The following is a 13940-nucleotide window of genomic DNA, read 5'->3' as shown; positions in this document are numbered from 1 at the left end:
TGGGAAATCCAGCACTTGATTTTTCAAGGTTATGCTATGCTTTTTCAAGGTTAAATGTCTTTTTGTTCACACTGTTCTTCTTCCCAATATAAAGTTTTTTTGCAATGCATCACCAGAATGCACCAAAATACCGTAACTGTTACCTGGCAGCTGTGCTATCTGATCTAGAAAACCTCTTCGAAGAAGAAAGCACCACAGAAGTTAATTCTTTTTAAGGCTTAGATCAGTTAAAACTAGACCTGCAGTTGAATTTTGCTCTACTCTTCAGGAACAACAGATTTGAGTATTTGCTTCGCAACTTCTGAATGTACTCAAAAGTAGCATTTGTCCTTTCTGAGCCCGCCAGGACTGTATATAGGTTTTTCTATAAATTTAACATTAACCCAAAGAACACCAGAGACGCAGCATTGAACTTTTGCTTTAATGGTCTCAAATTCTGTGACAGATTTTTGGTCAAGTTTCCATTTTAAAAAATTTATCGATTTTAAAGACTAATAACTTAAACTGCCACGAAACAAATGGTCCACAAACATTCCTTTCCTTCTGAAGCTTTTACGATGCATTGTAATCATTAACCAGTCTTTTACTATTAAACTTAAATGGCCAATTGAGACAAGCAGTTCTGAGACCGTTCTTCCACCACTGATTAAGACTGAGGTGGCAGCTGATGTACAGAATTTTCATTTAGCCTTCTGGGCCTTCTGGGCCGACTTTGTGACCTTGCCAGCTCCGCCAGCCTTCTTGTCAACTGCCTTGATGACACCCACAGCAACCGTCTGTCTCATGTCACGCACAGCAAAACGACCTGGAAACAAAAACAGGTTTCATGACTTTTGTCTAGGCCTGCGCACCCGTGGCGTTAACCCCACAGCAGCAACGCGCCGCTTGGGCTAAGTGGGCAAACACCACCCTAGGACAGTAACTGGAGACCGGGACAGAGATACAGAGTTATCTGGAGACCAGCCCTGGTACTGCTGAGCTTCTGGTTCCGCTTCCAAGTTTCTGCTGAAGTCACAGCTTTTAGTAGCGTTTTGCAGAACACAGCGCATCCCGATACTAGAAATCGGGCAGCATCTTTTCCAGAGGTCAGGATTAACACGTTTTTAGGAGATGCCTTACCCAGAGGAGGATAGTCAGAGAAGCTCTCGACACACATGGGTTTGCCAGGGATCATATCAACGATGGCAGCATCTCCAGATTTCAGGAATTTAGGGCCATCCTCCAGCTTCTTGCCGGAACGACGATCAATCTTCTCTTTGAGCTCAGCGAATTTGCACGCAATGTGAGCAGTATGGCAATCCAGCACAGGGGCGTAACCAGCGCTGATTTGGCCAGGGTGGTTCAGGATAATAACCTAGAGAACCAAGACAGCAAAGTCAACACCAAGATAATTTTGTACACTAGTGTGCCTTACAAAGCCAGGGCTTTCACGTGATTTGCTTCCAGCAAATACACCTCAGACCACCAAGTCTCTGCCACTTTATAGCTTAGCCTACTAGTAAGAAAGAACAAGACTCCAGTGTTTCGTGATCCCGAGCTACGTTTCAAACATCTTCAAACAGCCGCCGAAGTTACCTGTGCAGTGAAGCCAGCAGCTTCCATTGGAGGATCATTCTTGCTGTCACCAGCAACGTTGCCACGGCGAACATCTTTCACAGACACGTTCTTAACATTGAAGCCAACGTTATCACCAGGCAAAGCTTCGCTCAGGGCTTCGTGGTGCATCTCAACAGATTTTACTTCAGTTGTAACGTTGACGGGGGCAAATGTAACCACCATGCCAGGCTTCAGAACACCAGTTTCCACACGGCCAACTGGTACAGTACCAATGCCTGAAAAAGAGAAGCAGCATGAGAAATTCAGCTCAGTGAACATACGCCCTTAACACAAGGGAACGCTCGAGAAGCATTCTACATTTTCCACTTGAATAAACAGCTCTCAGGCAAATCACTGCATTTCTGCCCCATCCATTAGCCACTGCTGGCAAGTGAGAAGCGTTAGAGAGAACACATACCGCCAATTTTGTAGACATCTTGAAGAGGCAGACGCAGAGGTTTGTCAGTTGGGCGAGTTGGTGGCAGGATGCAGTCCAAAGCTTCAAGGAGGGTGGTTCCACTAGCATTACCATCCTTTCGGGTAACTTTCCATCCCTTGAACCAGGGCATCTGTAACAAAAAATAGGCCCAGGTATAAACCACCTGCTGATTTTAACGGCACAAGGCTAGAACAGAGCAAGTGGCATATCCCAGTGTATGCTATGGCAGAATGAAGAATTTGTGAAGTACTGTAAGTGCCGAGGCCAAAAGTCAAGTTACAGCTACTAGAAAACATGTCCCTCTTGCTATAGCATAACTTCTCAAAAAACCTCCTAGTTTCATTTCTTAACATAAAGAAACCTCAAACCTACGTTAGAGCTCGGCTCCAACATGTTGTCTCCGTTCCAACCAGAAATTGGCACAAAAGCCACAGTGTCTGGGTTGTAGCCAATTTTCTTGATGTAAGTGCTGACTTCTTTGACAATCTCTTCATATCTCTTCTGGCTGTAAGGTGGCTCGGTGGAATCCATCTTGTTGACACCAACAATCAGCTGTTTCACACCCAGGGTGTAGGCCAGAAGGGCGTGCTCACGGGTCTGCCCGTTCTTGGAAATACCAGCCTCGAACTCACCAACACCAGCAGCAACAATCAGGACAGCACAATCAGCCTTTGGAAAACAGAGAAAACAGACCCTCGCTGTAATGCTTGCATGTGGATCAACCTATTAAGGACCCCCCCCCCGCCGCCACAATCAAGCAACGAACAGCCTGCCTTAACTCCCACAACCCTCGGTTCAATTCATGTACCTGAGAAGTTCCAGTGATCATGTTCTTAATGAAGTCTCTGTGTCCAGGAGCATCAATGATGGTGACGTAGTATTTGCTTGTTTCGAATTTCCACAGGGAAATATCAATAGTAATACCACGCTCACGTTCAGCTTTCAGCTTGTCCAAGACCCAGGCGTATTTGAAGGAACCTTTGCCCATCTATGGATAAAAAAAGAAAACAAATCCAGTTTTTCCCCCCCTTTTAAAAGAATATATAGTTGCATTTACTTCAGGAAGATCACACACTGGCTGAAGAGCAAAATCTAAGAGCAGTAGGTGGCTTAATACTGAAAAATGTTGCTGCTTGTAAAACAAGCAACAAGATACACTTGGCACTACCAGTGACAAATGCCAACTGTCTTCCGTTATTTAACCTGTTGACAGTTCAGCTCTCTTGACAGCTTATTAATTGCACTAACACATCTTTATGATGGATCTCTTGAGCCTAAGCCCTAGTATCAAGTGTCCTCTCCAAATTTCAGTTCTCTTACTAATGCAATCCCTGCGACAATCAACGTTTTAACTGCCACTCAGCCAAACATTCACTACATTTCGTTCTGTGATGTGCTTACTAAGACCTATGCTGTTACTACACAGGAAAAAAACAGGCAATTGATAAAGACTTTCTACAGGTTCAGGTGCCAAATCCACACCTTTGTCATTTCCCGAACTAAACCTTACTTACCAGAGCAACTTCTGTAATTTTATCCTCAACTACACGTATGCAAAGACGGAAGCAGGGAACTCCGCTTAAATTACGATTCCAGATTTAATCACGCAGACGTAGTTTTGGGCTACACGTCACTATTTGAGCTTTGCCAGCTAACATAATGGCGGATCCCACACTCCAGCACTCCTTTCACCTACGGGTGCAGCCTAACTGCCGCCCTGTGGCCACAGAACACTCAGGCGCTTGTTCAGCTGCCGGGACGGCTGCAACCAAACCGCCTCCCTGTGGCCACAGAACAGTTTGCACCTCGGGTTTTGCAACTAAGCCTCTTTACTCATCCCCGCACCACCGAAATTTTGCTGGACGCCACGGGCCCGCCACGCACCTCAGCAGCTTCCTTCTCGAACTTCTCGATGGTCCTCTTGTCGATGCCACCGCATTTGTAGATGAGGTGGCCGGTGGTGGTGGACTTGCCGGAATCGACGTGGCCGATGACGACGATGTTGATGTGGGTCTTCTCCTTTCCCATTTCGGATGTTAGTTAAGTTCCTTCTTTCGGCAGAAGAGAATCGACACCTGCGAGTTCGCCAGAAGGAGACCGGTTACGCCGCGGGTGCGGAGGCCGCCCCGGCGCGGGGAGGGGGGCGGGGGCGGGCGGCGATGGCGGCCCCGCGTGCAGGGCGGCCCGGGCAGGCCCGGCCGGGATGGAGGCCCCGGCCCCGCCCTGGGAAGGGAGGGGCGGTGCGGGGCGGGCGGGAGCCGGCCGGGGGCCCCCGCCGAGCGCCCCTCGCCTCGCCCCCCTCCCCGCGCCGCCGCCGCCGGGGCTCGAGTTACGGCCGGCGGCCGGGGATCGGGGCGGCGGGCAGCGCCGAGGGTGGGAGGGCGGGGCCGGCCCGCTCCTTTGTGTGACTCACCCCGCCCGGGCCGCCGCGTCCTCCATTTTGTGAAGCTGGCGGCGGGCAGGAAAGGCGAGCGGCCATTTTTTCACTCGTGCCCCGCTCCCCCCTCCCCCACCGCAGCCCCACTGCCGCCCCACGCTGCCATGCGTCCCGCGCCCCGGCGGCGCCGCCGCCCGCCCGGTGCCCCACGCCGGCACGGCCACGCCGCTCCCCGTGCCCCTGCCCAGGGCGAGGGGATCCAGGGGGACGACGCGTCACCATCCCCTCGGCGCGCGCTCTCCCGCCTGCCCGGCTCCCTCGCTGGCGCCCCCCGCCCCTCCGTCCCCCCACCCCGCGCCCCGGTCCCCACCCCCCACGCACGGCTCCCCGATGGCGCCCGCGTCCGGTCTCGGCGCTCGCCGAGCCCCCACGGCGCAGCGGCCCCCTGCCCGGCCCGCCCCCGGCGCCAGCCCCGGCCCCGGCCTGCCCCGCGCGGAGGCGCCTCACCTGCAAGTCGGCGGCAAACCCGTAGCGAAAAAGACCGACGGCGTGAGCGCCGCCCCTTATATACCCTGCGCGGGGGCGGGGCCTAAGGGACACGTCACCACTCCCGGCGGCCCCGCCGCCCCGCCCCCGCAGCCCCGCTCGGGCGCCCGCGCGGGCAAAGGGCACTCCCCGGCCCCCTCCCCCACCCCGCCGGGGTGCCTCGTCGCTCTCCCGCCGGCACCGGGGGGACGCCCTCCCCTCCCCCCCCAGCCCCGGGCAGCGGCTTCTCCGTCCCTGCGGCGGCAGCGGCGGGAAGGAGAGAGGAGAGGAGACCCTCTCCAGCGCCGGGGCGGGAGGCGGCCGGGGCGAACCGGGGGGGCCGGGCTCCCCTCTCCGAGGCGGGGCGGGAGCCCCGGGCGCTCGGCCCGTGCGAGAACAGGCGCCACACGGGAGCTGGAGGCGAAGGGACGGGAAAGCGTCACGCGTTGCATCATAGCCCGGTGCGGGGGGATGCAGCAGCTGAGGGAGAGTCCCCGGGGAACAGCCCCAGGACAATTAATTTTGTTTCTTATTACGGACACAAAAGAACTCAGTCGATAAGAAATGTTTAGTTGGTTGCGCTGAGTAACCTACATTTGTTACTTGAGATGACGAAATGCAAGAACCCCCCCAACTCATCATGTTGCAAGTCTCCCAGAAACAGAGGTGGGGAAGGAGGGAGAGAGCAGGAATTTCAGGAAGAAGCAGCAGCATCATTTGGCTTTTTTTTTTTTTTTTAAAAAAAAGTAAACTTTTTCTTAAACCATTAGAGAACAAAAGTTTACCGGCACAAAAATAGAAATTGAGGCAGACACATGAGCAAAGATGCATCTGAAGCACAAATGCATTGAAGCAAATCACTTATGAGTTTAGGATATGTGACTTGTGTAAGAAACTCAGACTGCAAGAAGTGGCCCCAGACTGTATTGTCACATGTGAAAACTGGCAGTCCTAGCAAATTGTTTTTGAAACAGTGGCAATGAGGAGTCACAAAACAGCTCGCAACATCAGAAATAAAAGCCCTCGTGATTCCAGTGGATTGTTCTCTGGTTTACTCGCTCCTAACTGATGTAAGAAAATCCATTAAATATGCAACACCTCCTATACCTATTCAAGTGAAATTAAGCTGGGATGCTGAACTTTTAAAATGACCTGCAATGGAAACAACACGCTCTGTTTTCTTCTTCAGATATGTTATATGCCTGTGTTAGAAAGAGTTACTCGTATATACGCAACTGTAATCCCATTCCTTTCTCGGTATGCTCTTGAGATTGCAGTGGTAAAGCATGGAAATAGCTTCTTGTTCAAAAACAAAGAAATACCACCAACAGCAAAATAAAAAAACCCACCTCATGCATCTACAGTTTCACTTGACTCCAAGTTTCTCTAGCTGAGATACACCTGGCATCAAATTTGCTAATCAACTGTAAACTTAGTATTTCATGGATTTATATGGAGTTCAAGTGTTTCTGCAATATCTGGTATTTTTCAACATGCAAAATAAAAAATAAAATAGGGTGCATTTTGTAAAAAAAAAAAAAAAGACATGTCACGTTAGAGAAGATGCTGAGTTTAGAATACACCTTTTACTCAAAAATCCAGTTTCAGAGTAAAACCTGCAAAAAGGTTCAGATATTTTTAAACACACGAATTTTTAAGGAAGGAATAAAGTCAAGTTCTTTCTCTTCCCCTCCTATTGTTTTTAGGCTGAGATTAGCGGCGGGGGTGGGGGAAAGCTAGAGATGGTTCAGCTTTCCTCACCCCTGACATTGAGGGGCAGTTGTTAATGAAGACACAGTTACAGAAGGGCAGGAAAAGGGAGGAACGTTACTTTATGATAATGCATTTCCAGAAAGCGATTTCGTGGCTCAGGTTGAGGTGTTTGGTAAAAAGCTAAGCAGCACTTTTCGGGTCTCCTGTAAAGCAAAGACTGTTTGTAAACACAGCTAAAAAGCTTTATTATTCAGGATGGTTTGAAGTTAGCTTTTAAATGTGTATTTCAGTAGGGGGCATTTTTAATGGACTGATCTGTCAAAGTATCCATTCTCATAAAAAAGGTAGTTTAACACTTTCCAAATGTAGTCCATGACTTGTGCCTCAACAGGGAGAGGAGAAAGGAAACGTGTTACTGATTTCTTACATGCCCATACTAAACTGCGCATTTCTTTTTGTAAAGGACTTTTTTTTTTTAAGAAGGCTATTTCATAAATAAAGGCTTTTAGAACTGTATTTCTCAAGACAGCAATTTCTGTGATATGTACCTAGCTGAAAGCTACGAAAGCTGAGCTTGTTGGACAAACTTTTAATCACAGTCCTAGTTCAAGTCTACAACAGTTGATTTTTTCCCCTCCATTCCTTTAATTGAGTTTTCAAAAGTGTTATTATTTCCTCTTTAATCTGCTCAATACATGCTTTTATTCTTTCCACAACTCGTGTATCTCTCATTGTCCATTCTAATAGTGGAACATTCCTATTATCAATCTCACAAATATTTATACAGCTGGGAAGCTTCAGATACATGAGCAGCCTCACATAATTCCGTGGAAATGCGTTCTGAAGAATCCTCTCAGCTAACACAGACAGGCATACACTCGACTAAATCCTGCATGCAAACAGCCTGTTAAAAATGTTAGATATTGTTCATTTGGCAAAATTAATCTCTTTGATATGAAACATTTAGAAAGGAACAGAGAGAAGAGATTTCAAGAAGTCAGGGTCTCTTGAGCTTTGGAATAGTGCTTATTAAATCCAGACTGACTTCAGAAATAGGAGGGCTTTGTGGGGAAAAGTTACTTATTCTCCCTCAACCACTGGTGAGCATACGCTAAACTGCAATAACTGATGTCCACATATTCCTCCAGCGTAAGAACACATAGAATAGATCTCCAAAGCATGTGTATTGTAGGAACTGATAGAATAGCCACCATTTTTTAAAGTTTTGAATCTCAGGTCAAATGATATTAAAATGAAAGTTATGCTGTCAGTATATCTAAGCCAAATATTCTAACTCTTTAAAGTAAATATTAGTTGGATTTTGAGATCACAGAAGCTGTTGTGGCATTACTTTCATTTTAGCATGTGGCTCCGGTGCATACAAAATGTACTGTAAGTTCAGAACACAGTCACAGCTAGTGAAATCATGCTAGAAAATAAAAGATGTGCTCACTGAGTGCCTCTGAAGAATTTTAACTCTCTTCCACATACACGTGGAAGTGGCATCTTTTTTGGTCAGTCTCCTGCGCAAAGATGAAGGTAACTAGCACTTATACAGCTATTTTAGCTGCAATGAACAAGGTCATTCAGGAGTTTAAGCAAACAGACTTTATACGCACAAGACTTTAAACACAGATCTGATAAATACAGTTTATCAAGCTCACTATATACAGAAGAGGCACTAAGATTTCTCGAGGGCACTTTCAGAAAGTGTGATGGAAAAGCAGTCCAAAACCACCAATAGTAATCGGTGATTAGCAAAACCAGATTCTGCATTATTTTGTAATGCTTACTGTGAAATGCTTTCTAACCCCTACGTTACAATTATCATTGTATGTACATTGGTCAAAATGTTCAACATGAACTATAGCATGAGCACACAGCTTTACTTCCATCTGTAAATGTTCTTTAATGCATTGATTCTTAATAGAGATACAAAACATTACATCTGTTATGAAATCTTTTTTCCTACATGATCTTAACACTTGCTACCAGATTTTGCAGTCATCTTTTTAATAAAAAAAAGAACAATTAATAGAAAAATGGTGTTATTCATGTATGAAGAGACTAGACAGAAAACCTGCTTCAGAAAAAATGGTTTAACTGAACTGGGTGAGGTAATCTAAACTACTTGAAAAAAGCTAATTTTGAAAGTTATTTAGCTCTGTACTAGCTGATATTTTTATAGGAATGAAATTACCTGGTAAAAGGAAGAGACACTTTAAGTTACTGTTTTAGGAGACAGCACAAAATAAACCCCTCCATCCTTGGAAGTCTTTAAGATTTGAACTGGATAAAGCCCTCAACAACCGTGTCTGATCTCATAGATGATGTTGCTTATAGATTCAGAAAATAAGGTCTTGCAGTAGGAGGTATGAGAAAGTGGCCTTCCAAACTATGGAGAGTACTATCAGGATGAATAAGCAGCTACAATTTCAGAGGCTTCTGAATAACTTAACATCAGCCTCTTAAAAAGGCATTGTTTCCCCTAAAACAAGTTTCCTGCGGGAAGCACTGCTGTTCCAGTTACAGCATTTACAATGGGTGAAGGACTAATGCTTAGAGGACAGTCTGCTTTGAAAACAATCCTTTGGACAATCTTTTCAAGCCACGTTTACCCACAGCCTGAGAAGGCTGATTTATACTGAATGTTTAGTACCAGCTGAACCATGATACTGAAGGTTTAGTATCACAGTGGGTAATTTGCAGATGCGACCAGAACTAACAGCTGTATTTAAACCTCTGTTCTGCGGAGGGCTGCATTACCGAGCTAGAAAACTAGAAGCATATGGATTTAGAGCAGAAGTGTCCTAAGCAGGAAGAAAAGAACCTCACAGGTGGCTGCTTCAGTACGAGCTGTGCTGGAACTGAACAGTGAATGGGACGATACATGCAGACAGCTAGAGGACTTCAGATCCAAGAAGTAATTCCTCCTTTAGTTTAACCAAAAAGTGACCCTTCACCTGTAGACACCTGACAAAGCTTCCTATAGTTCATTAATTAGGCTAATTTACACCAGCTGATGACCTGGCTCCAGGCAAAAAGCAGTTACTAAACACCAGTGCAGAACAAAGGTGAAGGGCTGACATAGTAACCACCATTATGGAGAAACAATATAATTTGTTAAACTGTTCTGTGGTTTTGTATTAGTGTTTTCCAACAGCAATCAGGCTACAGCATTTGCTCCTCTTCCCAAATAGAATCACATTTTTACTATATCCTGCTACCTTTTGGATACCCTAAATGAATGGTAAGCCCTTCTAGGAGTTCAATTCAAAGAACACCCTAAGTGGGAGCATTAAAAGAAAAAATTAAAAAAAAATCAAATTGTGCATTGTGCATAAAGAAAGTATCGGTTACTGAACAGAAATTTACCAGGTGAGGGCAGTTTGGCTCTCGTTCTCAGTTTATCATGAACTTCCAAAATTCCATTTTAAAGCTGTGGTCTCTTCTGCTAAAAATAATTTTGCCAAAACCAACGTATTTGTCCTTTTGTGCTGATAAGCCTCTGACGAAATCCTCAGGTGGGACTTCAGCTCCACACCCACTGACCACGCATTCTAGAGTTCTCTGAGCCCTCACAGCGATTGAGCTATACTCCAATAGTTTTGCTAAATGTTCACTTATAAGGTTAATTTTGCTGCCTCTCACTGTAGGAGGCTTGGAGCTCACTTGTGCACTTAGCAAGCTGGAAGTTCACCAGCAGAAGACCTCTAATTCCCCATTCTCATCTTGCAGACCTTTTGCATTCCCCCCTTCCTGTCTCTCCTACCAACCCAAGTAAAGGCAAGTTCTCAGGGAGACAAAGTCTCTAGGTAGATTCCTAGAAGGGGTTTATAGGAATCAAGAAAACCTGAGACGCAGCATATGGCTGCGCGGGAGAGAAACATAATAAAGGTGACTTTGGTGCAGACCGCAAAAGTACGCTACAATTTGGAGACAGTGGATGGATGGGCCAAAGGAGGAAGAAGGGCAGTCCCTGAGACCTGGGCTAGTAAGGATGGTGCGGACACATCCATTGTTCAGTCTCCCATCTTGACATTGCTGTGGTTTCGAGTCTTGGCATCACTCAGGCCATAGGATCAGTATCCACTGCAATCGCACGTACATCATTCTTGCTACGTGGTAACCGCAGTAATCAGAAATGGTGCAAATCAAGTCATTTAGAAGCCTCACGCAGATTTAGTGCATATAGCATATGCTTGACATTTATTCAGTGAATTTAGATTTGAGACGATTAAAGTTTGGAAAGGTTTCAGAGAAGAACTATGGGAATAAATCTAGATCTGGAAAAGTACTTATACATGACCTGTTCAGTCTATACTGAGTTTACTGAAAGGCAGACTGGCTTAGTCTCCAGAATTCCACAAGACAGAAAATCCTGTAAAGGAAGAATCACGAGTCTGGGCACAAAGACATAAGAAGATTCGAGATTGTTGGTAGTTAAATTAAGGTAGAAATAGAAGCCAGTTATTTGTAATTGGCAATGAACAGTGGGAACAGCTTGCTGAAAGCAGTAAGCCAAGAGATGAAAAAGTGCTCAATATTTAATGATGTTAGTAAAAAAACCCCAAACACAATAAAGGAGAAAGAACTTGATTGGGGGGGAGGGGGAACAGGAGGGGCCATTTACTTAGAATGATGCCATTGTTTTTAGTTAGCTGACTCTAACACTGTCTCTGAAGTATTTAGCTAGATGAAACTACCTCAGAGCCACTACTGATTATCTTTGAAAGCTATGCAATGGGGAGGTTCCAGAACACTGGAGAAATAGAAAAAACATTCCTAAATTGAAGGAAAAAAAAAAAAGAAAACAAGAAGCAGAAAACAAAAAGGAAAAAAGAAAAGAAAGAAAAAGAAGAAAAAAGCAGAAAGAAGAAAAAAGCACATGCATGAGCTGGGCAGTTCTGGAACAGTCAGTCTAATTGCAATTCCTGGAAAAATATATTGGAACAAATGAACTATTTTTAGAAGATAATAGGTTGATAAGTAACAGCCCCAGACTTGTTAGGGGCAGATTGCATCAAACTAATCTTTTCTACTGTGACAAGTTTGACAGGCTCATAGATGGGGAAATATGGATATCATTTAACTTAAGGGAAGATTTTGTGCTCCTTACAAACAACTTCCATAGGTAAACTCAGCAAACTTTGGACAAAATAATGGATGTGCAGGAGAGCAGCTGAAGATGACATGTTCTCAAAGTAATTGCTAATATCACTATGAAAAGTTGTATCCAATCCATTTCTGTAGGCACAGGCATTATTCCACCATGCAAATATACAGTTATAAATACACACAAATATAATTTTAAATTGCCCACTTGGGGGAACTGGGGGCTAAGCGCCTCGGAGGTCAAGAACAGAATTCAGAGTAATGTGAGCAAGTTAGAAAAATGGCCTAAAATAATTAGGAAATAAATCAAGGTTAATATTTGTCCTTTTTAAGGAACGGTTCACTACACAAACACAGGAGAAGCAGCAGCTAGCCAGCAGTCATGTAGCAAAGGGCCTGGGGTTAGAGTGGATCACAAACTGAACATGAGTCAACACTGCCATACTCTTGTGAAAAAAGCAAACATCCCGAGATGTATAAATAGAAGTGCTCTAAGATATGTAAAATAAACCTTCCATTCTATTTAGCACTCATTAAAGCCTCTACTGGGATACTTTGTCCATCTCAGATGATACCTAGAGACAAAAACACTGGAACAGATTCTGTGGGCAGCTAATGGAACCCCCATCATTACCCAACTTCTTACAAGCACCTCAATACCTATCAGGATGGTTCAAGTATAACTAATACTTCCTTATCTGTGGAACCAAAAGTCTCTTCAAGCCTTAATTTCCACAGGTTTACATTACTTAGATCTGTGTGATCATGCATTAATTCCTTATAATTCCATCCCATGTTGTTTAGCTTGGTAAGGAAATCTCCCCAGGACTTTAAAGTGTCTGTATCAGCTGAAGGTCAATCTTTTTAGTTATAGTAGTCACATCTGAATGGAAATGCACAAATATTTCAACCACTAATCATGCATCTTGCTGTATAAATTCCATCTTCCACACTAGATGATCAAGTACTTTTATGAAAACCAAAAAGCTAGCCTAATATAACTAACAGAGAGGTGGTAGTAAATGGAATAGTCAGTCCTAAGCTCTAACCAAGGAAGAGTCAGGCTAAAAATGAAAGATGGGGGAAGAAATTTTGTACCACAAACTCTTCCTGCCACTGCATAAGGCAGGTTATATTAGAGCTGTTAGGAACTGAGTAGATTCCCAGCATGATGTTATGAAGCATTCATTCAGTGCTAGTTTCTTATCAAAATGAAGTGCTGGAAAACATATTTGGTTTCTCCAGCAGTTTCTAAACAACCAGAAAAATGCTAAAAAACAGTGTACATGACTTTCCCACAGGCAGCAATACCATCACAGGAACTATCAACTAAGTAACATCACGGGGGAGGTCAGTCCATACACACTGCTACTCCCCACAGTCCCTTCTGTAACAATTCTTGCAAAAAACAACAGATGTGGTTCTGCAAGGCAATCCACAGAGGAATGGCATTTCAGAGGCTAAAAGCTTGTTGTACAAAGTAGACTTCGGCCCCTTTAAACTGGGGACAGGTGTTGAGTCAGCTCTCTGCACCGAGGCCAAATCTCAGAATGAAGGGGAGCCAAGGCTGACATGCCATCCTTTTAGGCCATGACGACGGAGGATAGGAAGGGAAAGGGAACACGAACTGTAAGAGCCTGATGGTTGAGCTTAGAGCTGTGGCTATCCCGCAGGCCAGAACAAAAGAAAAACACGTAAAAAAACCAGTACGGGTTAGAAAAAGATTGCAGGCTGATTCATGCAAGTGAGTCGTCTGTTACTGTCCTCTGCCGCCTGAAACAGGAACTTTCCCACTCTCAGCTGGAGGCAGCCTGTGCTGCTGAAACTGTGAATAGCAATGAATGATCTTCCTTGTGCAAAGGGGAAGACCTAGAAGGTCCAGCTTAGTTACCGGGCAGTCTCCATATCACAGTCTGTGCAATTCTTAAGGCGACCTGAAGTGTAAAGCACACTCTGAGTTTTTAATTGTGTATGCTGTTTTCAATTCAGCACAAAGGATATTAAATCTGCTATTTTGTGTACATACATTGACATTCACCATAGAAAACCTAACTCCATGTACAGACTACATACAGGTACAAGTATTGTAATAAGGAAACATGTAGGAGTGCACACAAGCAGTGGCTCCCCCATTTCTCCCCCACATCTGAATGAGGTCCCCCTACCCAGGTAGGA

General features: G+C 45.0%; 1 protein-coding gene across 1 annotated transcript; it reads right to left on the bottom strand.

The window, feature by feature from the left end:
- Positions 1 to 402: 402 nt before the first annotated feature.
- EEF1A1 (eukaryotic translation elongation factor 1 alpha 1) lies at positions 403 to 5040 on the bottom strand. The gene is made up of 8 exons (XM_064447800.1): positions 4920 to 5040; positions 3920 to 4110; positions 2844 to 3023; positions 2408 to 2704; positions 2015 to 2165; positions 1576 to 1832; positions 1120 to 1354; positions 403 to 805 (listed from the first exon to the last, which is right to left on the bottom strand). The coding sequence occupies exons 2-8, from the start codon at positions 4061 to 4063 to the stop codon at positions 681 to 683; spliced, it is 1389 nt and encodes a 462-aa protein (XP_064303870.1). The 5' UTR covers positions 4064 to 4110; positions 4920 to 5040; the 3' UTR covers positions 403 to 680.
- Positions 5041 to 13940: the final 8900 nt, after the last annotated feature.

Source organism: Phalacrocorax carbo, chromosome 3 (assembly GCF_963921805.1).
Source record: "Phalacrocorax carbo chromosome 3, bPhaCar2.1, whole genome shotgun sequence".
Classification (NCBI taxonomy): domain Eukaryota; kingdom Metazoa; phylum Chordata; class Aves; order Suliformes; family Phalacrocoracidae; genus Phalacrocorax; species Phalacrocorax carbo.
Note: the sequence above shows the minus strand (reverse complement) of the source record. Positions and strands in the feature narration are given on the sequence as shown.